The sequence below is a fragment of the Loxodonta africana genome, chromosome 9 (genome assembly GCF_030014295.1).
Source record: "Loxodonta africana isolate mLoxAfr1 chromosome 9, mLoxAfr1.hap2, whole genome shotgun sequence".
Taxonomy (NCBI): Eukaryota; Metazoa; Chordata; class Mammalia; order Proboscidea; family Elephantidae; genus Loxodonta; species Loxodonta africana.
Genome location: NC_087350.1, coordinates 119,271,757 through 119,298,198, shown reverse-complemented (window position 1 = coordinate 119,298,198; position 26,442 = coordinate 119,271,757). Strand labels below are relative to the sequence as shown.

The window sequence follows — 26,442 nt, the reverse complement described above, 5'->3', positions numbered from 1 at the left end:
CAAATTTAGCACAGTGCCTCGGACATGCTAGTGCAAGCTCGTCACAACAGCTCTTCACAGCAATACTGCGGTTACAATAACCCAGGGTGGGTCCCTTTGGTGAGCTGGGGGCCTCAGCTGGGGCAGGTGGATGGAACCCAGCAGACTGCCCACTGGAAGGAAAAGAACGACAGCCAGCGCCCTGGCGTGGGTCAGAGACAAGAGTACAGTGGTAAGGGGATGTGGAGGGTCGTTGTGGGTGATGGGAGGTTCAGAGCTGATGTGAGTCTTGATCAGCACTGACCCTCCGGGGTACCCTGAGCAGGGCACTTCTGTCTGAACCTGTTTCCCTCATCGGAGAGGTTGGAATGACACAACTACCTCTCAGGCGTTTGAGGGGCAAAGGCATCACTGCTGGACAGGCTGGGGGAGGTGTGAGGTCAGCCATGCACCTTGATTTGAGTCTCCCTCGCACCTTCTCCCTTCTGGGCTACCCAGGACCCTTTTCTGGACTGGGGATCGGGCATGGTCAGAGGGAGGGGTCTTTGTGCCTGGGGGAGCTGCAGGCTGCCCTGCCTGCCCCCTCAAGGTCCACGGAAGCTGGACTTTGCTCCACCTGCCACCCTAGGCTGTGGAGATGACTGAGGGCCAGACCCTTCCTGCTTGGCATTTCACCGCGATTACTGTGATTTACAGCGCTTTGGGAGCCTCCTGCCAGCTCACCCCTTATAATGAAGTACCTCGCAGGCAGAGCAGTGTGGAGCAGTGTGCCTAGCTGACGTCTGGGGGGGAGACTGAAGGCTCCATCCATCACCCCCTCCCCCCCGCCCCGGAGACTGGGCAGTGTTTTGCTGAACTGGCTGAATCACAGAGCAGTCTGTGACTCCTCCACAAACCGTCCAAGAGCTGAACTTGTCTTTGCATGGGAGGTAGTGCACACGGAGTGGAGGGAGCCAGAGACTGACACGGAGGCGTGGCCAGCTCCGCGTGGGCCAGGAGGAGGCTGGGGGAAGGCTTCCCTGGTGGGAGCAGCAGCCGCTGTGCCAGCATTCTCTGGGTGTGAACTTTACCCGTGGGCAAACCTCAACTCTTGGCCCATTTCACAGATGAGAAGACTGAGGGTCAGGGAGACAAAACGGCCCCTCCACTCAGAGGCAGAACCAGCTTTGATCCCCAGCCCAGTCTATAACCCACATGTCACTCCACGGGCAGCTGTGGGGAGTGAAGGATTCCATCCCCATGGCGCCGGTTCTGGGTCTCTGCTGGCTGCTCTTCATGGTGGTGATAGTTGTTGTTAGGGTTTCCCTTTAGGTGGGCGAAAATATCTATTTACTCTGCAATGGAGCAATTTCCCTCAGCAACTCTCTAACTAGCTAAATGCCTTGTCCTGCCTCCACTGGCGGGGACGACGCCCACTGTGAGGAAGGAGCTGCTCTGCAGAGAGACGTTTATGTAGCACTCTCACCTGGCACACACCAGCACAGGTCACTGTGCATGAGGCTGGGGACACATGGCTCATGTCCCAGGGGCCAGCCAGCCCCGTGAGGAGACAGAGGGGTGATGGTCAGCCCTGGTGTGGAGAGAGCTCTCTGGACAGTGGACACTGGACCAGGGGCATGGGTTATTCTTTCACGGCATCAGCACAGTGGGAATGAGGGTGTGGTCAGCCCACTGCTGGGCAGGTCAGCAGGGAGCCCCCACGGGACCCCCAGAGGCATGCAGTGGTCCTCAAGCCTGGGGAGAGGGTTGGGATGGGCCATGTTTCAGGGGGTCTTGGCTAGGCCCCTTCATCCTGAGCACACAGAGCTGTTCCTTGGGGGTCTTCAAAGAGAGGGGGCGTGCAGGGGGCATGGGGCTGGTGTGAGCCCACAAGGACAGCATGAGGGGAGGAGCGAGGAGCAGGCACCCCACTCAGCCTCTGCCCCCACCAATGCTGACCACAGTGGGGCCGCTGGGGCTCTGGGTCTGGCTGGCTGGGCACCGCAGAGTAGGCTCTTCCAGGGTGGAGATGATCTCCGGCAGTGGCTGCAGATCCCACTCACCCTGCAAGGATAGGGCCAGGGTACACTGAGGCTGGAGGGCTAGACGGGGCACCACCTCCTCAGCCACTTGCTCAGCCAACCTGAACTGTCTCCCCACAAGCTGCTCCTGCTGGGGTCCCCACCTCAGTAAGCTTCCCCAGCTGCTCAGTCACCCAGGGCGTCCTCTGGGCCTCCCCTTCCTCACCCCTCAGTTCCATCCTTTGCCCAAATGCAGCCCTCTCTCTAGGTGCAGACTGTGGCTCCAGCCCCCCTCCCCAAGGAGGCTGCACAGACACCCAGGACTCAGCCCAGCAGAGCCCACCCTGTGTCAGACACCCACCCCCACGCTACCCTCAGAGAACCCGGCGTAAGCCCAGCCCTGGGTAAGGAGATGTTTGATTTAGCAATTAATCCAGCTCCCAAATGCTCCAGTAAAGGCCGGCTCCCCAGACCTCTGGGCTGCAGATTCTACATGACTAATTCGGCATAAGCTCTAGTCACGCCTTAGGCAGCTTGTTAAACCCAGCAGGCTCCAAGGAAGCCAGCTTGAAGCTTGGGGTTCGGGTCTCCCCTCTCCCTCCCCTGCACTTTATTTTTCGCCTCTGGGGGTGGCTGCCTGGCACCCTGTTCATCACAAACGTCCAGGGAGCCGCGAGCAGCCCTGAGCTGTGGCGCTACCAGGGAGAGTTGTCTTGGTGTCAGTCTGCCCCCCCCCCCACAAGGCCGTCTGTCTGTCTTGCCATCCCCACTTGACCCTTTCCCTAACTGCTTCCTCTGAGTGTTTCTTGCCAGGTCCTTGGAGGTAGGGAGGGCCGTGTCACTGTCATGAGCTCTGGGGCCTCCATGGGACCAGTCACATCCTGGGCACAGTGGGTGGGCAGCCTGTGGGACTGGCTGACGACCTCAGAAAGGGCTGAGGTGTCGTAGAGTGTTGGTCTGTCCTCCATCTGATGGGCCTCAGCGGGCCTGCCCCAGCTGTGCAGCCACCACCTCACCAGGTAGGCATACTTGTGGGTGGGTACACTTGGGGGAGGGCATACCTGGGGGACGTACACCTGGGGGAGGGAGCACCTGGGGGAGGTACACCTGGGGGAGGGAGCACCTGGGGGAGGAAACACCTGAGGGAGGGCCACTTGGGGGAGGGAACACCTGGGGGAGGGCACACCTGGGAATGGCATATCTGGTGTGGGTGCATCTGGGATAGGGCATACCTGGGGTGAGAACACCTGGGGTGGGCACACCTAGGGGTAGGAATAGCTGACAGTGAGCACACCTGGGAGTGAGCATATTTGGGGTGGGTGCATCTGGGATGGGCATACCTGGGGGTGGACACATCTAGAAGTTGGCATACCTGCGGGTGGGCATATCTGGGGCTGGGCACACTTGGGGTGGGACACCTGGGGGTGAGCATACCTGCATGGCACAGCTGAGGTGGCATACCTGGAAGCGGACGGCCGAGGACTTGTTACAGTGCATGGAAATGGGGGCAAAGCCATATAGAGCCTTGAGCATGTCTCGGTTGAAGGAGTTCCAAGGGACGGAGGCAAACTGCTGCGGGACAGAGGCCTGTGGGCAGGTGCAGACATCCTCACTGTTGAACCTGGAGGGAGAAGAGACAGCCCCGTGTGGGGTGAGGCAGGTGGGAGGGGCCCAGCAGACACAGGGTCCCCGAGGTGGCCTCAGGCCACCCCCAGGCCCCTTAAGCCATGTCTTGGCCTTGTCCCCAGGCCCTTGACGGCTAACAGTGTCACTCTGTGGGTGGGTTGGTAGCAGCTGCCTGGAGGGCTGGGTTGCTGCGGCCTTTCAGGCCAGGTGCAGGTTCAGCGGGAGTGCGTGCGGGTCTCGATTAGTGATGCCTGCTGCAGATACCACAGTAAGCAGTGAGGGCATGGTTGCCACATGCCTGTTGACCCTGCACAGGACTGGGACTTGGTTCCTCGCTTTCCCCACCTGAACAGGGCCTGGGGATCCTGTGTTGGGGTCCCCTGCCGCCCTGGGCTGGAAGGCACACAGGGCACATTCTCCGTGGCCTTCACCTACCTGTTCACTAAGTGGAAGTACTTCTGCAGGAACCCGGGGTCCACTGCGCTCTTGCAGAGCTCCAGCTGCGTCTGGGGGTAGTAGTGCACGTAGTTGACACACATCTCCTCCAGAATCCCGAAGCCCCCCTGCAAGACGGGGGCATCATCAGCCTGGCACAGCACTCTGGGCATGTTGCTGCCTGCCAGCCCCACCGTTGTGTCTGTTCATGACCAGATCATTGGTTTCACTCAGTCATGCCCAGTGCCAGGCAGGGTCTCAGCACTGTAGATGGAGCAGTGAGCAAAGCCAGCCCTGCCTGGTAGAGCCCACCTCTTCGATGGCAGAGATATTATTGTGTGCATTTTATGGACACAGAAACTGAGTCACACAGAGGACAATGGACAAGCCCTGTATTCCCCGGGAAGTCAGTGGCGGAGCCTGGCCCCACAACCTCCTGAACGTTTTCTGGGGAGCCATCCTCCTGTCCTCTAGCAACAGCCTTGGGGCTGAGGGCTCCAAGGGGGTCTCTCTTAACACCATGAACCCCGCATCATCCACCAGCCATTGCCTCTGAGAAAAAGAAGGGCTCTGGATGAGGGGTCCATAGTGAGATTACAGGTAAAAGGCTGTTGGGCCACCTCCCAGAGCACCCCGAAGGCTTTGTCCGAGGGCAGAGTGGGCCTCCCCCAAGCTGTGAACACTGAACCTTGGGTGAAAGAGGAGAAGGAGGAAGAGGAGGAGCCAGGGCTGGCTAGCGCAGAGTAAGTGAACAGGCAGCTCTGTCCCTGCAGGGCAGGGTGGGGCCCGGCCCCAGGGCCCCCCGGGCTTGCTCCAGGTCCCCAGCTCTTTTGAAACTTCTATGTGGGTACCAGGGAGTTTATCTGGCTGGCGGGAACGTCTGAATGAAGAAGGGCATTTGCTACTTTATGGCAGAACAAAAGAGCTGTGAGAAGTTCAGCTTCCTGCCACCTCCTGTCTCCCCCCTGCTGGCAGAGAATCCGGGCTGTTCTGCTCCAGAGATCAAGCACTGGGTTCCGGCGCCTCTTTCAAAGGAGGACGCACTGTGACCAGCTCTGGCTGGCTCCGGCGGCACTTAGCGGACGCTTTGGTCTGTCTTGTTCTCTGGTCAAGATACCTCGGTTCCCAAAGGCCCCCGGGGGGCGGGGACCTCGGCTTTTATTGTTGTCCTGGCTTCCCTCCATGAACGCCTGAATGCTATGACGCCTGCCCACTGGTTTTCCCCTCAGACATCAAAAGGGAGCTAGATTCCCTGACCCAGCCTGCTGTCTCACAACCAGGAACCCTGGCCCTTTTGTCTCTCACCTTGGGGAGGGAAGTGCATCTCAAAGGCTGCTATCTCTTGGATCAGCAGGCTTGGTTGTGGGAAGCCACTCAGAGGACCTGCCTGTTCAGAGCTGCCCAGCCGTCCTCCCCCTTGATCTCACCTGGCACAGGTGGCCACATGCTGCGGAGCCCATGGGTAGGGAAGTCCTGGACACACAGGAGGCCTTGCCCTGAAGGCTGGGGCCTGAGGCCCAGCGGCCTCACCAGGCCCAGCAGCCCCAGACAGCCCGGGAGGGAAGTCATTGGTGCAGATTGGGTGGGGAGGGGGGACGACCTAAGGACATTCCCAGGCTGGGGGCTGGCCTGTAGCAGCCTCCCATTCACCGTTTGCTTGCTGGACACCCCAACTTTCCTGACTCAGAAGTTCCGGGGTGGAACCGAGAATCTGCATTCTTGACAAGTTGCTGGGTAATGCTGGTGCCGCTGGTCTGGGGCCCCACTCGGAGTGAGGAACACCCCATGCCCCCTGAAACTGACACTCCATTCGAGGAGTTGAGACTCGTCCTCATGAAATGGTTAAAGAGCCCGAGTCGCCCACCCCAGGCCCCAGGTGACTTACCACAGTGGTCAGGCCCCAAGTGACTTACCACAGTGGCCAGCTTCCTGTCTTCCGTGTTGTACGTGCAGGAAGTGATAAGCACATCCCCCTGGGGACCAAGCACAGGCGTCGTTAGCCCCTGCCCACCTGTGCTGACAGGTGCAGGAGCCCAGGCCCACCTGAGAGTGAGCCGACGTGTGTGTGTGTGTGTGAGTGGCGCTGCTCTGCTACAAGGAGCCTCACAGTAGTCCCTGTCCCCCATGCTGGTCACAGCCTGCGTGTCTCCAGAGAGCTGTGGCCCAGCAGGGACCTACCTGTTTGCACAGAAGCCATGGACAGCGCTGGCATATCCAGCTCTTGGGACCTCGGGCAAGCCCCCTCCAAGGGCCGAGGTTCATTTGTAAGTTGGGGGTTCACCGCTGCCCCCTCTTCCCCCGAGCTTTTGGGTTTGTGTTGGACTGAATGGACAGGGACACTCATCACCCACGCCCCCTCTACGTTCCTTCCCTTCTGATGTCATCGTGTAAGTCCCATGTGCATCACCGCGAGGCAGCTGATGGAGCTGCCCCGCCCTGCAGGGACAGGTTCCTTCAGGGAGACCTCTGCACTGCCTTTCCCTGTTTCTCCCTCTCTCCCGCAGGGACTGCCTCCCTAGCCCCCACCCCTGCTCCGTGGGGTCTCTGCCTGGGCACTCACCGGGTGAACCGACACCACCTTCTTCAGCATGCGGATCTCCTGGGGTGCAGAGGGGGCCGGAAGAAGAGACCTCAGAGAGCTGCAGACCCACCTCCCCACCACCCCAACTTCCCCATTTCTCGGCTTCCCTACAGCCAGCCCCCTCAGCCCTCCTGGGGATGTCCACAGTGTCCCGGCCTCTCTGATGGAGGCCAGGGCTGTCTATGTTTGGCCTCTGGCCAGTACAGGACTAGAACAAGAAGTATGGACCGAGACTCCCCACAATCACACAGCCTGCCAGGGGCTGGAGCTCACCATGCACCCCTTAGATGAAGCACAAAAGGGGAGCGGCAAGTCGCCCTGTGGGTCCCCCCACCAGCTGGGCCCTGGCAAGAGCAGGATACCATGTCCCCACGCAGTGCCCCAGCAGGCCTACCTGGAAGTGGGGGCTGTAGTGATTGTCTCTGTTCACCACCTCCCTCTCGTGGCCACCCCGGGCCAGCACCGTGACCACTTTCCGCCCGGTCAGGTGTGTGTGCAGCTGTGAAGCAAAGATGTGGATCCCCGAGGGTGGCAGCGCCTGCGGGCAGGGAGAGGCATGTGGGAGGGTCTGGGGACTGTGGCCCGAGCCAGTACATTTTCTCACATAGTGGAGGGTATTCTAGAAGGAGCCCTGGTGGTGCAGTGGTTAAGCACTCTGCTGCTAAGCAAAAGGTCGGAGGTTCAAACCCATCAGCCGCTCCGAGGGAGAAAGATGTGGCAGTCTGCTTCATAAAGGTTACAGCCTTGGAAACCCTACTGGGCAGTTCTGTGTCGCTATGAGTCAGAACTAACTGGGTAGCAACAGGTTTGGTTTTGGTTTTGAGGACGTCTGGACTATGGCGGCCTTCTGACTGTAACAAGTCCACCTGCTAAAGGACAGCAAGACAAACAATGGGCTGCCCCTCCAGCAGAATTTCACAGCAATGCACTTTTCAAGACAGATTTTCTGTTTGAAGGGGAAGAAGAGTAAATTGAGTTCCTTTGATTTTGTCCTTGGAAGGTGTTTGGAGACCCTGGCAGAGGACCACCAGCTAGGCTGGGCAATGGTCTCCAGGTCACCTGGGGCCCTACAATGGCCATAAGTGCTGGCTGGCCTGGGGCCCCTCGTCCCAGTGAGCCCCAAGTGGTGACTCCCACCCAGTCCCAATCCCAGCCATGGAGCCTTTTACACGCAAGTGATTTCACCCATGGGGGCTCTGGGGGCCCAGAGAGGAGTATGGGGTGCCAGGTGTGGGTGCACGGCTTCTAGCCCCGTCTTCTGCCCAAGGGAGCCGGTTTACCGCTTCTCCGCTTTGAGGAAACTTGGCTTGCCTGACAGTCAAGACCCCGGGCAGCTCAGGGAGGCTGCCTGAAGACCACATCCCAAAGTACTGATTCACTTGGAAGAAAATCCATTCTCAACCTCAGCACAAAGTAGCCACTGGCATGGGCAGGCCTGCGTCTGAAGCCTTGTCCTGCAGCTGCTAGCAGAGCGACTGTGCAGGCCTCAGTCGCTCGTCTGTGAAACGGTGAGAAGTGAAGACACTGACTGGGGGAAAGCGTTTGCTTCGTGGACTACAAAATAACATCCTTGTATAAAAGGAAGGTCTGTTGTTGGGTGCTGTCTAGTCAGTTCGCACTCCTAGTGACCCTACAGGACAGAGTAGAACTGCCCCATAGGGTGTTCAAGGCTGTACGTAAGTCTTTACAGCAGCAGACTACCACATCTTTCTCCCGCAGAGCAGCTGGTGGGTTCGAACCGCCAACCTTTCAGTTAGCAGCCCATCGCTTAACCACTGTGTCACCAGGGCTCCTTTTAAAAGAATTCCTAGAAACCAATAATAAGAAAGATAAAGAATTCAATGGAAAAACTGCACAAAGGATGTGAACAGATATTTACAGACAACAGCGAAGAGACAGCTGAAACGAGCCTCAAGCCTTACAGATTACCCGAGAAATTCAAATTAAACTGCATCGGGATATTTTTCTCCCAAACAATTAGGCAAGTATTTAACATGTGGATAATGTGTTGCTTTGGTGTGTGTGGAGCGGTACCGGGCCCCCCATACTGTGTGTGGGCCAAAGTCTCAGGCCGCTTTTCAGAGGGCATTTTGCAAGATGGCCTAAAGTTAAAGTTCGGGACCCCCTCGCGCAGCAATTCTAGTTTTAGAAATTTGCTCTTTAGAAACATGTCCCCCTGTGCCCAAGGAGGTCTGCTTCCAACTGGGGAAAAGCTGACAATAGAGATTGTCCCTGGGGGGCCCAGCATGCCTCATGCCTGCCTGCCTGGCGAACTGCCTGACGAAACACTCGCACTGTGGGCATAGCAGCTACAAGGCAGGCCATGGGGCAAGCGTAGGCTCTTCAGTTCATTTTCATAAAAGACCACAAGACTGTGTATTTCCATCACAAATAAGGGCACACAAAAAAATGGAGATACACGGGAGAAAATCTAGAAGGCCATAAGCCAACCGATAGCTGTATGCCTTGCCGGGGGTGGGGGATGTTGCCGTGGTGGAGGGAGCTGTGGTCCAGGACGCCTGTACCTTGAGTCGTGCCTGCACGTGGCTGTGTGTGGAGCCCTAGTGGCACAGTGGTTAAGAGCCCAGGCTGCGAACCAAAATGTCGGGTTTGAATCCACCAGCTACTTCTTGGAAACCCTGTGGGGCAGTTCTACTCTTTCCCACGGGGTCACTATGTGCCAGCATTGACTGGACAGCAACGTTTTTTTGTTTGCGTGTTGAGTGTGTGTGTTTGTGTTCGACTTATATAGTCAGGACGCATTTTACAAGGCAGTGCATGGACAGGGCAGGTCTGGGAAGCTCTGAGCAGTGACACAATTCTGCAGGACACTGGCATGGACACAGGACACAATGGAGGGCTGCACCACACAGAGGGACCCCTCTTGTGGTCTGTGCTCTTCAGTCAACAATGATGCGTTAATAGGATTCATCAATATAACACACACACCTCACTAATGCTGGACAGGAGCCCTGCTGGTGCAGTGGTTAGAGTTCAGGTGCTAATCAAAAGGTTGGCAGTTCAACTCTGTCCTGTAGGGTCACTATGAGTTGGAATCCACTCGACGGCAGTGGGGTCTTACTGCCAGTGGGGAGGGGTATGTGGGAACTCTGCACTTTCTGCATAATTTTTCTATAAACCTGAAATTGCTCTAACAAATAAAGTCTATTAAAAAAAATGCACTGCCTGGAAGTGCTGGCATGTGGACAGAGTAAGTGGGAGCCATGGTCAGCCAGAGAGGTAGGTGTCCTTCACGAGGGGCAGCAGAAAGGAGGCAGGTTGTGTGTAAAGTGGCAGGGGTTTAGGGTTGGGGGCAAAGCTGAGCAGATTTGCCACTGTCCCCACACTGCCTGGCACAAAACACAACACGGACTGGTCCCTAATGGCTCAGCCAGCCTCCCAGGTCCAGGGCCAGGCCCACCCACTCACCAGCTGGGTGCACTTGTCGGTGCAGTAGCCCGTGAGCACAAAGGCAGGCTCCTGTGGGGGGATGGCCATCACAGGTGTGTACACCAGGCCCAGCTCCATGATGCCCGCGTCATAGCGCCGCAGCGAGGCCGTGTAGTACAGGCGGATGCCCGAGGAGTCCCGCCGGCCTGTGGGAAAGATGAGGACGTGAGCGGAGGCTTCCTGTTGCCCCAACAGGCCTCCCCGCTCACCCGCTCTGCTCCACCACCCTCAGCCAGGAGATGGCGCTGGTTCCCCCTACACCTGCTCCCAACTGCTGCCTGTCCCCACACCTGAGAAGGCCAGGTGGAGGAGTCATTGCTACCTGACATCATGCAGTACACAACAGGTGAGGAGAGAGCCGTTGATAACTACAGAAACCAGGCTGAGCGCTTAGGAAGGACTTGACAAAAGCGTGTTCAGTGTGGGTCAACACCTGCTGAAGACCTGTGACACCTGTAAACCTTGCATTCAGTTTGCTTTGAAAGTGGTTCCCATCTTATATGTTCACAGAAACCTAAGCTGGAGCTGGACCTGCTACAGGACTCACGGGGGTGTGGCTTAGGCAAAGAAGGGGCGTGGCCCTCCCGTGGCTGGCCCCCCCGCACAGGAAGCCTGGGTCACACGGACGAAGGCCAGCAAGGAGGGTTTGTTTGTGTGTAACGCTAAAGATTCTTGTAAGGCAGGCATCCCTTTCACAGTGCCCATCTTACTATTTTGATTGCTGTCTGCAGGATCGGGGCCCACATGGGGCACCTGCCCACTGAGCTGGCATCTCTGGAAGTACCTGAGCAGGAATGAGTCCGCCTGGAGCAGGTGGGACACTAAAGGTTTTGCCCCTGGCCCACTGTCTGGGCTTGGTCAGCAGCGTGCAATGTGATCTAGGGCAGTCAGGGTCTCAGCTCACTGTCCAGAGGACTGGAAGTGGTCGCTAGAGCCTCACATCCGAAGGAAAACTCGGTGCTTCTGCCTGTCACAGGTGGGGACTGTGCGAGCCTCCTGGCAGTGGTCTGGCCTCACCTGTTTGCTCCTCTTGCATCTTGCTGTTTCCAGTCCTTCCAGCTCCCTCCACCGCCATCTGTCCATCTGTCATACTGTGGGGGCTTGTGTGCTGCTGGGATGCTGGAAGCTCTGCCACCAGTGTTTCAAATACCAGCAGGGTCCCCCATGGTGGACGGGTTTCAGTGGAACTTTCACAGTAAGATAGACTAGGAAGAAAGGCCTGGAGATCTACTTCTGAAAATCAGTCCATGAAAACCCTATGTGTCCCAACAGAACATTGACTCACTTGCTTGGGACGTCATCAGGAGGGATCAATCACGGGAGGAGGACATCCTGTTTGGTGAAGTAGAGGGCCAGCGAGGCTGAGGGAGACCCTCAGTGAGATGGACTGGCACAGTAGAGGCAACAATGGGCTCACACATGCCAACGATGGTGAGGTTGATGCAGGAGTGGGCAATGCGTCGTTCTGTTGTGCTCGAGGTCACCGTGAGTCAGAGTTGACACAACAGCAGTTTATCTATCTATCTGTGTATCTATCTGTCTGTCTATCTATCTATCGTCTCAAGCCCCCTGGGCAGCCTCCCAGCAGTCACCTGATTCTGGTGGTCAGTGACGTGGGGGCTCTGGCGCCCACAGGAGCATCCTTACACACGCGTGGCCTCAGATGTCCCTGATCCCTGCATGAAACTCCACTCTTCATGAGCCAGTCTGCAGTGATGTCCTGAGCAGGTCACTGGGCTGGCCTATGGGGTGTCTAGAGGACGGGACGCAGGCCAACTCCTTGGAATATTGTGGCCTGTGTAACCAGAAGGGGCCTGGCACCTCTTAATTATTGTAGGGAAGACATGGCAGGTGGCAAGTAAAACGAAATTTGCAAGGGGTTTTAATTCATGTGCACGAGTCTTCAGGTAAAGATTCCAAGGAAGGAGTCCAGTAAAAAGTCCTGCACACAGGAAAGAAGTTGGCATGTCCAGCAAAAGGTCAGGGCAGACACTGCAACCTGGCTGTCAGGGAGCTGTGAGCTGGGGAGTAGTTTTTGCCGTCTGTGTGTCTTCCTGCTCTTTCCGCTTCCCCCACAGTGTACATGTATGCGCTTGTCAATCAAACACGCCAGAAAGGGAGGTACAGATCATAGTACACCCTGGGTTCATAGTACACACTCTGGGTACCAGAGATTGTTTACGCATAACCCAGAGCCTTCATGGAAATTCTGCTTGGTAAGAATCGTCTCCCCCATTTTACAGACAAGGAACCTGAGGCTCAGAGCCCAAACTGAAGACCCTGGCCAACATCTCACATCGGGCAAGTGGCCAAACTGAGTTCCAGCCCAAGGTTGGTCCACTGGGGCTCCGGGCATTGTTGAGGGCCCTGCCGCCTCCCTGCCCCTTTGAACCAAGAACACCCTACCTTGCCTCCTCCCTTCCTCCCTCCCTAACCTATTCCCTCCCTTCCACGTCCAAGGGCAAAACAGCTCCTGTACCTCTAGGCTGATTATTTCAGAGGATAATAATAAAAAGGGAGATGCAATTGGTTAAAATTCAGACGGGATTAAATAATGAAATAACTGTAGAACCTCGATATTTATAGAAAAGCCGCCCATCTCAAGATTTGTGAAGTGACAGGCACGTCCTTAAACTTGGCAAAGGATCCATAAATACAGCCAAACCATCAGGGGAGACAGGCTTCCCTGATGCTTAAAGAGTTTTCAAAAATCCATTTGCTTTCAGGTTTTAAATGAGCAATAAATCCCGTATCATGCTAAGACCCAGCTGACTTATTCCCTGCTCTGTGCAGGCAGCAGATAATTCCAATGGTGGCGCAAAGTATTACTTATACAGCCAGGAAAAAACTACTAGCGAAGGTTTATTGAGCACCTGCCCCTGGCCAGCCTTGAGCTGGGGGTTTAGCTTTCCCCAGCTTCACCACAGCTGTGGGAGGTGAGAAAACAAGGCTGAGGGCAGGTTACTCACCCAAGGTACGCAGCTTCAGGCTGCCACCCAGCCTGAAGCAATGTTCTTACCTGTCAAGCTATTTCTGCCTTTCGCTTACACAGATAAAAACAAGCGTCATTAAAAAAAAAAAAAAAAAAGTGAGAAGTCATGTAACTATCTGAAGGAAGAAGCTGGCCTAACAGAAAGAAGGAAATATTTCCAGTTTCTGATACAGTGACACCTGGCATCGCCGTTCTAAAGACAGACTCTGCCTGATCCCCATTCAGGCACAGGGCAATCCAGCAGCCCCCACTGTCTGCCCCAGGTCCCCATCCTAGTCCCTGCTCTGCACCCATGCCAGCCAGCCTACCAGTTCCCGAGCGTGCCGTCTGCTCTTCCACCTTTGTCTTTGTACCTGGAATGCTGTGCCTGGCAGCTTCCCCCGTGAAACTCCTCCTCACCCTGCAAGGCCCATTTTAAACGCCACCACAATGCCACATCATGCCACATGGCCACTCTTCCTCTTATACATCCTTGCACTTGGCTTGCATCTCTCTCTTAAGGCCTTGGCCCCTCCCACCTGCTGTGTGTGTGTGTGTGTGTGTGTGTGTGTGTGTGTGCATGCATGTGCCTGAGCCGTCTCTCCCTCCCAGAAGCTCTTTGAGGGCACAGACATGTCTTGCTTATCTTGAGGTTCCTCTCCGAGCCTGGAATAGGCCGCACACACCACAGCCCTCAGGAAATTAAAGCTCTTCCTGGGTGGTCAGCACCACACAGGGGCGACAGGAGTGGCTCTTACCCCAGGAGTGTTCCAGGTTAACCTGGACAACTGGACGTTGTCCAAACACTCAAGCACACCAGTAGGACCTGTGCCCAGGGAAAGGACACTAGACTCAGAGCCATCATCTCTAGCTGGGGGGGGGGGGGGGCGGGGCGTGGGCAGGCCACTCCCCTCTCTGGGCCTCAGGGCTGTGTGGTAAGTTGGGGAGGGGGTGGCTGTCCTGTGCACCTCACAGGAGCACTGTGAGATTCGCATCTGCTGAGTGTTAACATGCTTCTAAACTCAGTAGCACTAAGCAAACAAGAGCTATCCTTCCAGTGCCAGGGCAGACATTGCTGAACTATCACAGCACTGTGCCCTGTCCTGCTGGACCCAGGCAACAGGGACCTCCGTGCATTCCTGCCAGCCAGTTACTGGAGCCCCATGAACAAGCCTATCTGTCACCCCGGCACATACACACTTGGACAGAAAATCCATGTGTACACTCACATGCAATACACACATCTGCTCTGATGTCACGTGCTTTGAGAAGCATGAGAGACGCTCATAGCCAGACACACCTTGATCTGGCCAGGGCCCTGCCCTTCCCCAAGGACAGTCTGGGCCAGTACCTCCCCAGGGTCAGGACTAGAACATTAAAGAGTGTGTCAGGTGGGTCCCAGGCAGGGGCCACCACTGACTGAAATTCCAGGTTCCCCTGCTAGGCACCCCAGGGAGGGCAGAGCCACAGCTGGCATATGCTGGTGAGTCACCCATCAGGGAGGGGCAGTTGGAGACAAGGGTGGCTACCGGTCAGGGTGGCCTTGCAGAAGTTAGACTTCCAGGGGGACAGGTACATGGGGACTCGACTCCTGCCTGAGGCCAGGAGGCTGTTTTCGACAGTCCTTGGGCCCGTGAGTAGCATACCGTAAAGCTAGCCAAACACAGCAATGATTGTGAGGATGGCACAATACCGGGCGGTGTTTCCTTCTGTTGTACATAGATAGGGTCTCTGTGAGTCTGAGCCAACTCCACGGGCGGCACCTCACAACAAAGCTACTGCCCCGCCGTCCCTTCAAAGTGAGGGGAGGGTGTGTGGGGAGGGAGCGGGCTGATCCCATTTCTAAGATGGTTTGCTGCTGGAGAGGCAGGGTAGCAGCTTCAGAATCAGGCTGACCTTGCCACGTCCAAGTTTAGCTTGGCCGTTACAGGACTGTGTGGCCAAGGCCATGGAGCTGTAACAGAGCTAGACCCCTGGCTCCAAGTCCCTGTAGGTCTTGTGGCCTTGGTGAGGTTCCATCACCTCCAGGCCTTAGTTTTCTTGTCTGTAAAATAGGAATACAAGAAACCGCTACCTATCCTTGTCCTTGGTGGTGGTGCCTTGGACAGCACTGGGTCAATGGCAGCCAGTATCATGCTGACGAGAAAGGAGGCATGTGGGGGTGCTGAGTCCTCACTGGGTGCCGGGTGCAGGGATATGGCCCCCAGGAGCTCACCATGGTCAGGGAAGATGGATCGAGGGTAGGCATATGAGAGGGATGACCGGAGCTGACGGAGGTCAGACACAAGTGGGCTCAGAGCTGGTCGGTGGGGTAAAAGTGCTGGACAGAAACCAGGCTCAATGATTTTGCCAACTGAACATGGCCTCACCTGAAGGACTCCCCAGGGAGAGGATGGGCAGGGCCTGGAAACCCCCCTCGGAGCCCACCTACCTTGGATCTTCAGAGGGTTGTGGTAGTGAACCTCTAGACGGAGGAATCTGGAGGAGCCGGGGCCCCCGAAGGCCAGGCCAGCCTCCTCTGGGTAGTAAAACGCCTGCAGGGTAGAGGGAGGGCTCAGGCTTGGGGGCTCCCAGCCCAGGCACACTGGCCAGTGTGTGCGGAGAGGGGGCCCCACAGGTCAGCCAGCCCACCCGCTGCCCAGGCACAGGCCAGTGCTGGGGGGCAGCCTGGATGAGAGGCTCATTCCCACCCACACAGGTGTCAGGAGCAGGAAGTGGCACTCCAGGGGCATGCCTGACCCCTGCGCTACCCCCACCATCCTGCCCACCCTACCCTTCACTGAAGGAGGGCTGAGGAATCCCCTTGGAACCGGCCTGACCACCCAGCCTGGGGCAACCCTGTGCCCCAAATCCTGCCATCCCATTGGGGATGCAAGACAAATACCTGTGAAATTCGTGGGCTTCTGGAGTATTTGGGTTTTTATAGAAAAGCAGCAATGGCTGGTCAAAGAATGGTGGGTTTTCAGACTGAGTCCAGGCAAGTGGGGGGCCACTGGGGCCCTTTCTAGTGGTGAAGCTCTTCCCGGCCCCTCAAGCTGAGCAGCCAGGGAAACAGGTAAGGGGGTAGGGGCCCCAGAGAGGCAGGGTGGTCACACCTTGGCACCCAGGGCCCAGGCGGCCAGCACGTGGCGGCAGTAGTTGAGCCGGTCCGGCTTCATTTTGGAGTCGCAGGGCCCGTTGAAGTCAGGGAAGCTCTCGAACTCAGCAGCACACTGGAAGACCTCCATGTGGTGGACCAGGGCCTCGTTGCCCACTGTAACGATGGGCTCGTACTGCAAAGAGGGTGCCCGCTGAGCCTGGGGCCCCCTCATCTACCTACCCATACTGCCGGGGCTCCAATCTGACAGCTCCCACACCCTGGGCCTCGGTTTGCCCATCTGTGAAATGGGAGGGTTGACGAGGCCATCTCCAGGGGCACCTCTGGGGCTCAGTGCTCTGAGGGTTGAGCCACCTGTCAGAAAGCGGGCAAAGTCTTCCAGAATGCCACATAAGCTCCTGAGTAAAGGAAATGAGCAGCCAGACAGGCCACTTCCTGACATAGTGGGGATAGGCAGGCACTGTCCTCGTGTGAACTGGGCAGAGGCAGGGCAAGGACATGAAGCCCGCAGGTGTCCCAGCGAGGTGGGGGCCCAGAGGTCAGAGCGCTGAGGATGTGGACATGGCTGTGAGTCCTGTCTGCCCACCCTCCCCACTGCAGTGTGGGCCTTGACTGGGCACAGGGACAGTGACATCTGGTTCTGGACACTAGTGTGGCCCGGAAGTTGGATAATCCACCTGCCCCTTCCCCTGGGGCCAGGAGAGGAGTCAACACTCAAGAGCCATTAACATCTGCCACTATTGCCAGGGGGCATTTGGAGCAAGGGAGTTCTAAATGGAACTGGTTTTGCATGAAGAGGGGAAGATGGCCTGACAGACAGACAGACAGACAGCCCCAAGGGAAGATGCAGAAATGAAGACTTCAGCTGCTTTGGTCTAGACTGGGTACCTTTGAAGGATGGCGGAGAGGGCAGGGGACAGGGACCAGAAAGGAAACATGGCAGTCGGGGGGTCAGGCGGGAAGGCCAGTGTCAAGGGCTTGGGCTCTGTCATGGGTTGAATTGTGTCCCCCAAAATGTGTGTCAACCTGGCTAGGTCATGATTCCCAGTATTGTGTGATTCTCTGCCATTTTCTCATCTGATGTGATTTTCCTACCTCTGTAATGTTAATGAGGTGGAATTAGTGATGGTTATGTCGACTCAATCTACAAGAGAATCTACAATTTAAACCAATCTCTTTCAAGATATAGGAGAGGGGAGCGAGCTGAGAGACAGGGGGGCTTCATGCCACCAAGAAAGTAGTGCCAGGAGCAGAGTGCCTCCTTCGGACCTAGGTTCCCTGTGCTGAGAAGCTCCTAGACCCAGGGGAAGATTGATGACAAGGACCTTCCCCAGGGCTGACAGAGAGAGAAAGCCTTCCCCTAGAGCTGGCATCCTGAATTTGGACTTCTAGCCTCCTAAACTATGAGAGAATAGACTTCTGTTTGTTAAAGTCATCCACTGGTGGCATTTCTGTTGTAGCAGCTCTAGATGACCAGACAGGCACTAAGAGTACGCCTGTTCCACCAGGACCACGAATAGCCTCCAGGGCCCCAGGCCACTTCTTTCCATGACCCCCTGAGGGTCCTGCCCTAACAGGCCAGCCCAGGTGACAGGCAGAGCTGAGAGAGGGACCAGAGCCCCCCATCCCATATCCCCCTATTGTGGATTGAATGGCGTCCCCCCAAAATATATGTTGTAAATCCTAACCTCTATGTCTGTAGCTATACTCCCATTTGGGAATGGGCTGTCCTTGCTACGTTAATAAGGCAAGATTAGTGTTGGGTGCATTTTGAGTCAATCTCTTATGAGATATGAAAGGAGCAAATTAAGCAAGCAGAGATGGGGGAAGAGAGATGCCACACCATGTGAAGATAGCCAAGGAATGCACGAGGACCTTCGCCCAGAGCCAACAGAGAGAGAAAGCCTTCTCCTAGAGCTGGCACCCTGAAGTCGGACTTTTATCCTCCTAAACTGTCAGAGAATAAATTTGTTTGTTAAAGCCACCCACTTGTGGTATCTCCATTACAGCAGCACTAGATACCTAAGACAGCCCCCAACCTCATACCATGACAATGTGGTGCCTCGAGAAGCCGACCGGGAGCTCAGTGATGTAGCACCAGTACGTGGTTTCCTGATTGGGGATCAGGATGTCAGAGCTGCGGATCTCCATGGTGCTCAGGTCCTCAGGCAGCACGGGCACCGAGATGTTGGGCTTCAGCAGCTGCACCCTCTGCAGCCCAGTCTGCAGGACCGATGTATTGATGGCCTCCAGTGACAGGAACGGCTGCTCCAGGATTCCGTACACCAGGTGCACTGTGCCATCCTGCAGCGAGACAGGGCCCAGTCACCCACCAGCCCACACCCCCACATGGCAGGGCTCCTTGGCAATTGGAGGGGTACCATGGTCCTGCCCACCCAACCCTGGGATGCCTGTTCCTGTCTCTGCCAAGGAGGGGCTTTGTAAGGCTCAGTGTGGATGGGGTGGGGTCAAACCTCATGTGGACCACCCCAGAATCCACTGTTGGCAACAGGTACTAAGTGCATTTTGCCTTGATAAATATAGTCTATCTGCATTCACTTAACGTCCTCTCCACCAGCATCCACTCCACCAACATCCTCTCCACCAACATCGTCTCCACCAGCATCCACTCCACCAACATCCTCTCCACCAAAATCCTCTCCACCAGCATCCACTCCACCAACATCCTCTCCACCAGCATCCTCTCCACCAGCATCCACTCCACCAGCATCCTCTCCACCAGCATCCACTCCACCAACATCCTCTCCACCAGCATCCTCTCCACCAGCATCCTCTCCACCAGCATCCACTCCACCAACATCCTCTCCACCAGCATCCACTCCACCAACATCCTCTCCACCAGCATCCTCTCCACCAGCATCCACTCCACCAGCATCCTCTCCACCAGCATCCTCTCCACCAGCATCTTCTCCACCAGCATCCACTCCACCAACATCCTCTCCACCAGCATCCACTCCACCAATATCCTCTCCACCACCATCCTCTCCACCAGCATCTACTCCACCAACATCCTCTCCACCAGCATCCTCTCCACCAGCATCCACTCCACCAGCATCCTCTCCACCAGCATCTTCTCCACCAGCATCCACTCCACCAACATCCTCTCCACCAGCATCCACTCCACCAATATCCTCTCCACCAGCATCCTCTCCACCAGCATCCACTCCACCAGCATCCTCTCCACCAACATCCACTCCACCAGCATCCTCTCCACCAGCATCCACTCCACCAGCATCCTCTCCACCAGCATCTTCTCCACCAGCATCCACTCCACCAACATCCTCTCCACCAGCATCCACTCCACCAATATCCTCTCCACCAGCATCCTCTCCACCAGCGTCCACTCCACCAGCATCCTCTCCACCAACATCCACTCCACCAGCATCCTCTCCACCAGCATCCTCTCCACCAGCATCTTCTCCACCAGCATCCACTCCACCAGCATCCTCTCCACCAGCATCCTCTCCACCAGCATCCACTCCACCAGCATCCTCTCCACCAGCATCCTCTCCACCAACATCCTCTCCACCAGCATCCACTCCACCAATATCCTCTCCACCACCATCCTCTCCACCAGCATCCACTCCACCAACATCCTCTCCACCAGCATCCACTCCACCAACATCCTCTCCACCAGCATCCTCTCCACCAGCATCCACTCCACCAGCATCCTCTCCACCAGCATCCACTCCACCAACATCCTCTCCACCAGCATCCTCTCCACCAACATCCTCTCCACCAACATCCTCTGCACCAACATCCTCTGCACCAGCATCCTCTCCACCAACATCCTCTCCACCAACATCCTCTCCACCAGCATCCACTCCACCAGCATCCTCACCACCAGCATCCACTCCACCAACATCCTCTCCACCAGCATCCTCTCCACCAACATCCTCTCCACCAACATCCTCTGCACCAACATCCTCTGCACCAGCATCCTCTCCACCAACATCCTCTCCACCAACATCCTCTCCACCAGCATCCACTCCACCAGCATCCTCTCCACCAACATCCTCTCCACCATCATCCAGTCCACTTTACATCCATTGATAATTGGAACATGGAATGTATGAAGTACGGATCTAGGAAAATTGGAAATCCTCAAAAATGAAATGGAATATATAAACATTGATGTCCGAGGCATTAGTGAGCTGAAATGGACTGGTACTGGCCATGTTGAATCAGACAATCACATGGTCTACTATGCCAGGAATGACAACTTGAAGAGAAATGGCATCACAGTCATCGTCAAAAAGAACATTTCAAGGTCTATCCTGAAGTAGGATGCTGTCAGTGACAGGATAATATCCATCCATATACAAGGAAGACCAGTTAATAGATTATTATTCAAATTTACTCACCAATCACTAAGGCCAAAGATGAAGAAATTGAAGAGTTTTACCAACATCTGCGGTCTGAAATTGATCGAACATGCAATCAGGATTCACTGATAATTGCTGGCGATTGGAATGCGAGATTTGGAAACAAAGAAGAGGATCAGTAGTTGGAAAATTGGTGATAGAAATGATGCCGGAGGTTGCATGATAGAATTTGGCAAGACCAATGACTTCCTCATTGCAAATACCTTTTTCCAACAACATAAATGGTGACTATACATGTGGACCTTGCTGGATGGAATACATAGGAATCTAATTGACTATGTCTGTGGAAAGAGATGATGGAAAAGCTCAATATCATCAGTCAGAACAAGGCCAGGTGCCAACTGCAGAGCAGACCCTCCATTACTCATATGCAATTTCAAATCAAACCTGAAAATTGGAACAAGTTCACCAGAGCCAAAGTATGACCTTGAGTATATCCTACCTGAGTTTAGAGACCATCTCAAGAATAGATTTGATGCATTAAACGCTAAAGACCGACGACCAGACAAGTAGTGGAATGACATCAAGGATGTTATACATGAATAAAGCAAGAGGTCATTAAAAAGACAGGAAGGAAAAAAAAAGACCAAAATGAATGTCAGAAGAGACTCTGAAACTTGCTCTTGAACATTGAGTAGCTAAAGCAAAAGGAAGAAATGATGGAGTAAAAGACCTGAACAGAAGATTTCAAAGGACGGCTCGATAAGACAAAGTATTATAATGACATGCGCAAAGAGCCGGAGATAGAAAACCAAAACGGGAAGAATACGCTCGGCATTTTTCAAGCTGAAAGAACTGAAGAAAAAATTCAAACCTCGAGTTGCAATAGTGAAGGATTCTACAGAGAAAATATTAAATGACGCAGGAAGCATCAAAAGAAGATGGAAGGAAAAAAGAAGTATCAAAAGAAGAGTCACTGTATCAAAAAGAGCTGGTTGATGTTTGTCATTTCAGGAGGTGGCATATAATCGAGAGCCGATAGTACTGAAGGAAAGGTCCAAGCTGCTCTGAAGGCATTGGCAAAAAACAAGGCTCCAGGAATTGACTGAATACCAACTGAGATGTTTCAGAAAACAGATGCAGCGCTGGAGGTGCTCCCTCGTCTATGCCAAGAAATTTGGAAGACAGCTACCTGGCCAACTGACTGGAAGAGATCCATATTTATGCCTATTCCAAAAAAAGATGATCCAACAGAATGCTAAAGTTATTGAACAATATCATTAATATCACACACAAGTAAAATTTCGATAAAGATCATTCAAAAGCAGTTGCAGCAGTCCATCGACAGGGAACCGCCAGGAGTTCAAGCTGAATTTAGAAGAGGACGTGCAACAAGGGATATCATTGATGTCAGATGGATCCTGGCTGAAAGCAGAGAATACCAGAATGATATTTATCTGCGTTTTATTGACTATGCAAAGGCATTCGGCTGTGTGGATCATAACAAATTATGGATAACATTTTGAAGAATGGGAATTCCAGAACACTTCATTGTGCTCATGAAGAACTTCTACATAGATCAAGAGGCAGACGTTCAAACAGAACAAGGGGGTACTGCATGATTTAAAATCAGGAAAGATGTGCGTTAGGGTTGTATCCTTTCACCATACTTATTCAATCTGTATGCTGAGCAAATAAGCCCAGTAGCTGGACTATATGGAGAAGAATAAGGCATCAGGATTGGAGGAAGACTCATTAACAACCTGCGTTATGCAGATGACAACATTGCTTCCTGAAAGTGAAGAGGACTTGAAGCACTTACTAATGAAGATTAAAGACCACAGCCCTCAGTATGGATTACTCCTCAACATAAAGAAAACAAAAATCCTCACAACTGGACCAATGAGCAGCATCATGATAAACGGAGAAAAGATTGAAGTTGTCAAGGATTTCGTTTTACTTGAATCCACAATCAACGCCCATGGAAGCAGCAGTCAAGAAATCAAAAGACTCATTACACTGGGCAAATCTGCTGCAAAACACCTCTTCAAAGTATTAAAAAGCAAAGATGACACTTTCAGGACTAAGGTGCACCTGACTGAAGCCATGGTGTTTTCAACTGCCTCATATGCGTGCGAAAGCTGGACAATGAATAAGGAAGGGTGAAGAAGAATTGACGCTTTTGAATTATGGTGTTGGTGAAGAGTATTTGAATATATGATGGACCCCCAAAAGAACAAACAAATCCGTCTTGGAAGAAGTGCAACCAGAATGCTCCTTAGAAGCAAGGATGGCAAGACTATGTCTCACATACTTTGGACATGAGGTCAGGAGGGATCAATCCCTGGAGAAGGACTTCATGCCTGTGAAAAAGAGGAAGACCTTTGTCATGGATTGAATTGTGTCCCCCAAAATATGTGCATGAACTTGGCTAGGCCATGATTCCCAGTGTTGTGTGGTTGTCCACCATTTTGTCATCTGATGTGATTTTCCTCTGTGTTGTAAATCCTGCCTGTGTGATGATACACAGCAGTTATGTTAACAAGGTGGGACTCATTGGATTGGATTGTGTCTTGAGCCAACTTCTTTTGAGATATAAAAGAGAGAATCGAGGAGCGAGACAGGGGGACCTCATACCACCAAGAAGGCAGGGCCTGCTGGGAGCAGAGCGCATCCTTTAGACCCGGAGTTCCTGCATGGAGAAGCTCCTAGTCAGGGGGAAAATTGATGAGAAGGACTTTCCTCCAGAGCCAACAGAGAGAGAAAGCCTTCCCCTGGAGCTGACGCCCTAAATATGAGCTTCTAGCCTACTAGACTGTGAGAAAATAAATTTCTCTTTGTTTAAGCCATCCACTTATGGTATTTCTGTTAAAGCATCACTAGGTAACTAAGGCAAGTCTCAGAAAGATGGACTGACAGTGGCTGTAGCAATTGGCTCAAGCATAACAAGGATTGTGAGGATGGCGCAGGACTGGGCAGTGTTTCGTTCTACTGCACGTAGGGTTGCCAAAAGTCAGAACTAACTCGATGGCACCTAACAACAATAACCACTTAGCATCCACTCCACTTAACATCTAGTCTGCCAGCATCCACTCTGCCAGCAAGCACTCTGCCAGCAACCACTTGGCCAGCACTCATTCCAGTAGCATTCATTCTACTTAGCATTTATTCCACTAGCAACTACTGGGGCCCCGGTGAGCTGGCCCACCTGTGACATTTGGCCCCACCACCAACCCCAGGGCCCTGTGGACAGAGTGCAGGCTGTGTTCACTGCTCAGGACAGCACCCATCGTGAGGAGTCTTGCCCACTTATGCACTGAAAAATTAGCTGGGTGCTGCTCTAAGTGCAAGAGTGGTGCCACCCAGCCCACTCACTCTTGGGCACGTGGGGCCACCGCCCACCTCAATGAAGTAATCCTTGGGGTCACAGGTGCCAAAGGACCTTTTGAAGAGCAGGTACAGGCCTTCCGGCATCTTCTGTGCCCGAAGCAGCTGGTAATCCTGCTGGGAATCCAGGTGGATCTGCCCTTTCTGGTCACTCCAGGCATCCTGCAGAGAAGAGGTGGCTGTGGGGCAGTGGGGACAGAGTGCAGCCTGTGGCCCCTCTGGCGATCTCCAGGCTCATCTGCAGCAGCGCACCCTTGGGGACCCACTGGCAGGCCTGGGACCATTCGGCTTCACTCCCTGAGAGTCAGGGCCTGTGCTTGGGTTGGGGGTTGCTCCCACTTTCTGTGTCTGGTCTGCCTGGGGGCATCAAGGCAAGTTCTAATCCCTGCTTGCTTGCTCCATGGCCTTGAGCAGGGCTGTCAGACTCCAGCAGGGACCACCACCTGAGACTCACAGGGACTTGCCAGCAATGCAGACTCCCAGGCCTCTGGAGTGGCACCCAGGAATCTATAGTGCTGAGAAGCTGCCTGAAGGCTCTGACACATCGCCTTGCTTGGGAAGCAGGGCCTTAGACACACAGGGCTCACTTTTCCAGGGAGGAGCCATGGGGGAGACATAGAGACAGGGCCGACTAGAGTGAGCAGGTGAGGCAGGCATTAAGGGTGGAGATTGAAGTGGCGCTTACCATCGGTGGGGCAGACCCTGAACCTACTGACCCCAAGAGTGATCCCACCTTCAAGAGTGCACCCTGGATGCCTCATTCACCTCACCCTAGTCCTTGCAGTCCTTTGGGATGGGTAAACTGAGGCCCAGGGAGGAAAACAGGCCAACACATTTTCTAGGCCCTTCATAGGTGGCAGGTCCAGATTGGGAGTAGGACCCCGACTCTGGCCCCGCCCTCCCCCCAACTGCTTCCCCTACACTGGCCTCTCAGGCCCCAAGGGCTCAGGGGCAGAAGTATCCTTGGGAGATGGCTGATGGGAGGTCAGGAGACTCTCCTTCTCTGACTTAGGCCCTTTTCTTAAGGGATTTTTTGTTTTGTTTCATTTTAATCCTGGATCTAGGGCTAAAGCATGTTTTCTTCCTTTTCTTGAGAAAAAAGAAATCTGCAAAAGATTTTGTAAAAGGTTCCCTGAGAACTTGTTAGAAATGCCAATTCTCAGAGGGGTTCCACCCGTGGAAGCCTCATGGGGATTGGACAGAACACGGCCAGTTCTAGAAATACCCACTGTCATGAGCGCGTGGGGCCTCAAAACAGACCAAACAGTGGAGAGGGGTTGTTGTCCTCACTCCGCAGAGGCAGGATCCAGGGCCTGGAGTGGGAGCCAGGCCGCTCAGAACAGACTGGCCTCTCCTGACGTCTTCCTCTAGCTGGATCCCACTTACTGGGGGTAAAAGTCTCTACCCCAGCTAGGCAAATGCCTCCTGACACTGTAAACCTCTTATGGTCTGTTTTCCTGGGGACAGCTGGGTTGATCTCTGACTCATGGCAGTGAGGGGGGACGCTCCTGCTCCAGTGACCCCCTCCAGCTAATTGGCAGCCCCAAGCCCCACAACCCAGTTTGAAGATAACCTTCCCTTTTTTCACCGTGAAGTGGAGGTCAGATGACCGTGTGTTGTGAGCTTAGAGCGGAGCTCAGTCTGCAGGGACAGAGTCACGAGGTCACCCTCACCAGGATGGGGGCAGCTGGGGCCCAGTGTACCCAGGAACCCACCTTCTACGAAGGCCATACACCCACACAGCACACAGCAAGCACACCTTGTCCCACACCAGGGGGCACCTGTCAAGTTCTCCCATAGTACAAGCACAAGAAGGTCTGTGAGGTCTGGTCCTGCATCGGGGCAGGCTCTGAGCCCTTGTTGGAAGGGGTGGGTGACTGGGGGTGCAGCATCGGTGCTTTGTGTGTGTGTGAGCGGAGTGGGTGGGCTGGCGTTGGGGCAGGGGCATAGTGGTGTGCTGTGTCGGTGCCTGTCCTTCATAGGAGGTGTGCTCCTGGGTACATGGGGCCCCAGGTGCCAGTACAGTAACTCGGAGTGCACAGTTGAGGGCCGTGGAGGTACGTGTTCCCATCTGCCCTCCCATCAGCCCCCTGAGGTGCTAAGCCTGGGTTCAAGTCCAAGTCACACCAGCTCACTGAGAGCCTGGCAACAGAACTTCTCCTTGGGGGCTCAGAAGGAGGGTGTTAATGAGGGGTGAGGTGAGGGGAGGGGGGAAGGCTCACCCCAAAATAGGCGCTGTCCCCGTTGGTCCAGAGCACGACAAGGTCGGCGTTCTCGAGCTCGCCGCGGTCAGACATGCCAAAGAGCACACCAGCTTTGAGGTTGCGCACCAGGAGCTGAAAGTGAACGGTCTCCTGGGAGTAGCTGACGTTCCAAGACAGCTCCAGGGTGCCCTCAGGGTCTAGGGGGATGTGGTAGGGGAAGGGGTTCTCAGGAGGTGCCGAGCCCTGCAGGGCGGCCACCAGGATGACCAGGAAGACAGCCACAGCGGTGCCGTACATGGAGGCCGCCTCTCTCGCAGTGGGGCTGGGGAGGCCAGCCCACCTCCGCTGGCGACTGAGGGCCTGCAT

The 26,442-nt window shown here is 54.7% G+C and overlaps 1 protein-coding gene across 1 annotated transcript; it reads right to left on the bottom strand.

The window, feature by feature from the left end:
- Positions 1 to 1,555: 1,555 nt before the first annotated feature.
- On the bottom strand, positions 1,556 to 26,442 carry DBH (dopamine beta-hydroxylase). The gene is made up of 12 exons (XM_003420469.3): positions 26,095 to 26,442; positions 23,888 to 24,034; positions 18,186 to 18,443; positions 16,138 to 16,314; positions 15,474 to 15,576; positions 10,051 to 10,217; positions 7,016 to 7,159; positions 6,601 to 6,639; positions 5,954 to 6,013; positions 4,041 to 4,168; positions 3,441 to 3,600; positions 1,556 to 2,022 (listed from the first exon to the last, which is right to left on the bottom strand). The coding sequence occupies exons 1-12, from the start codon at positions 26,440 to 26,442 to the stop codon at positions 1,891 to 1,893; spliced, it is 1,863 nt and encodes a 620-aa protein (XP_003420517.1). The 3' UTR covers positions 1,556 to 1,890.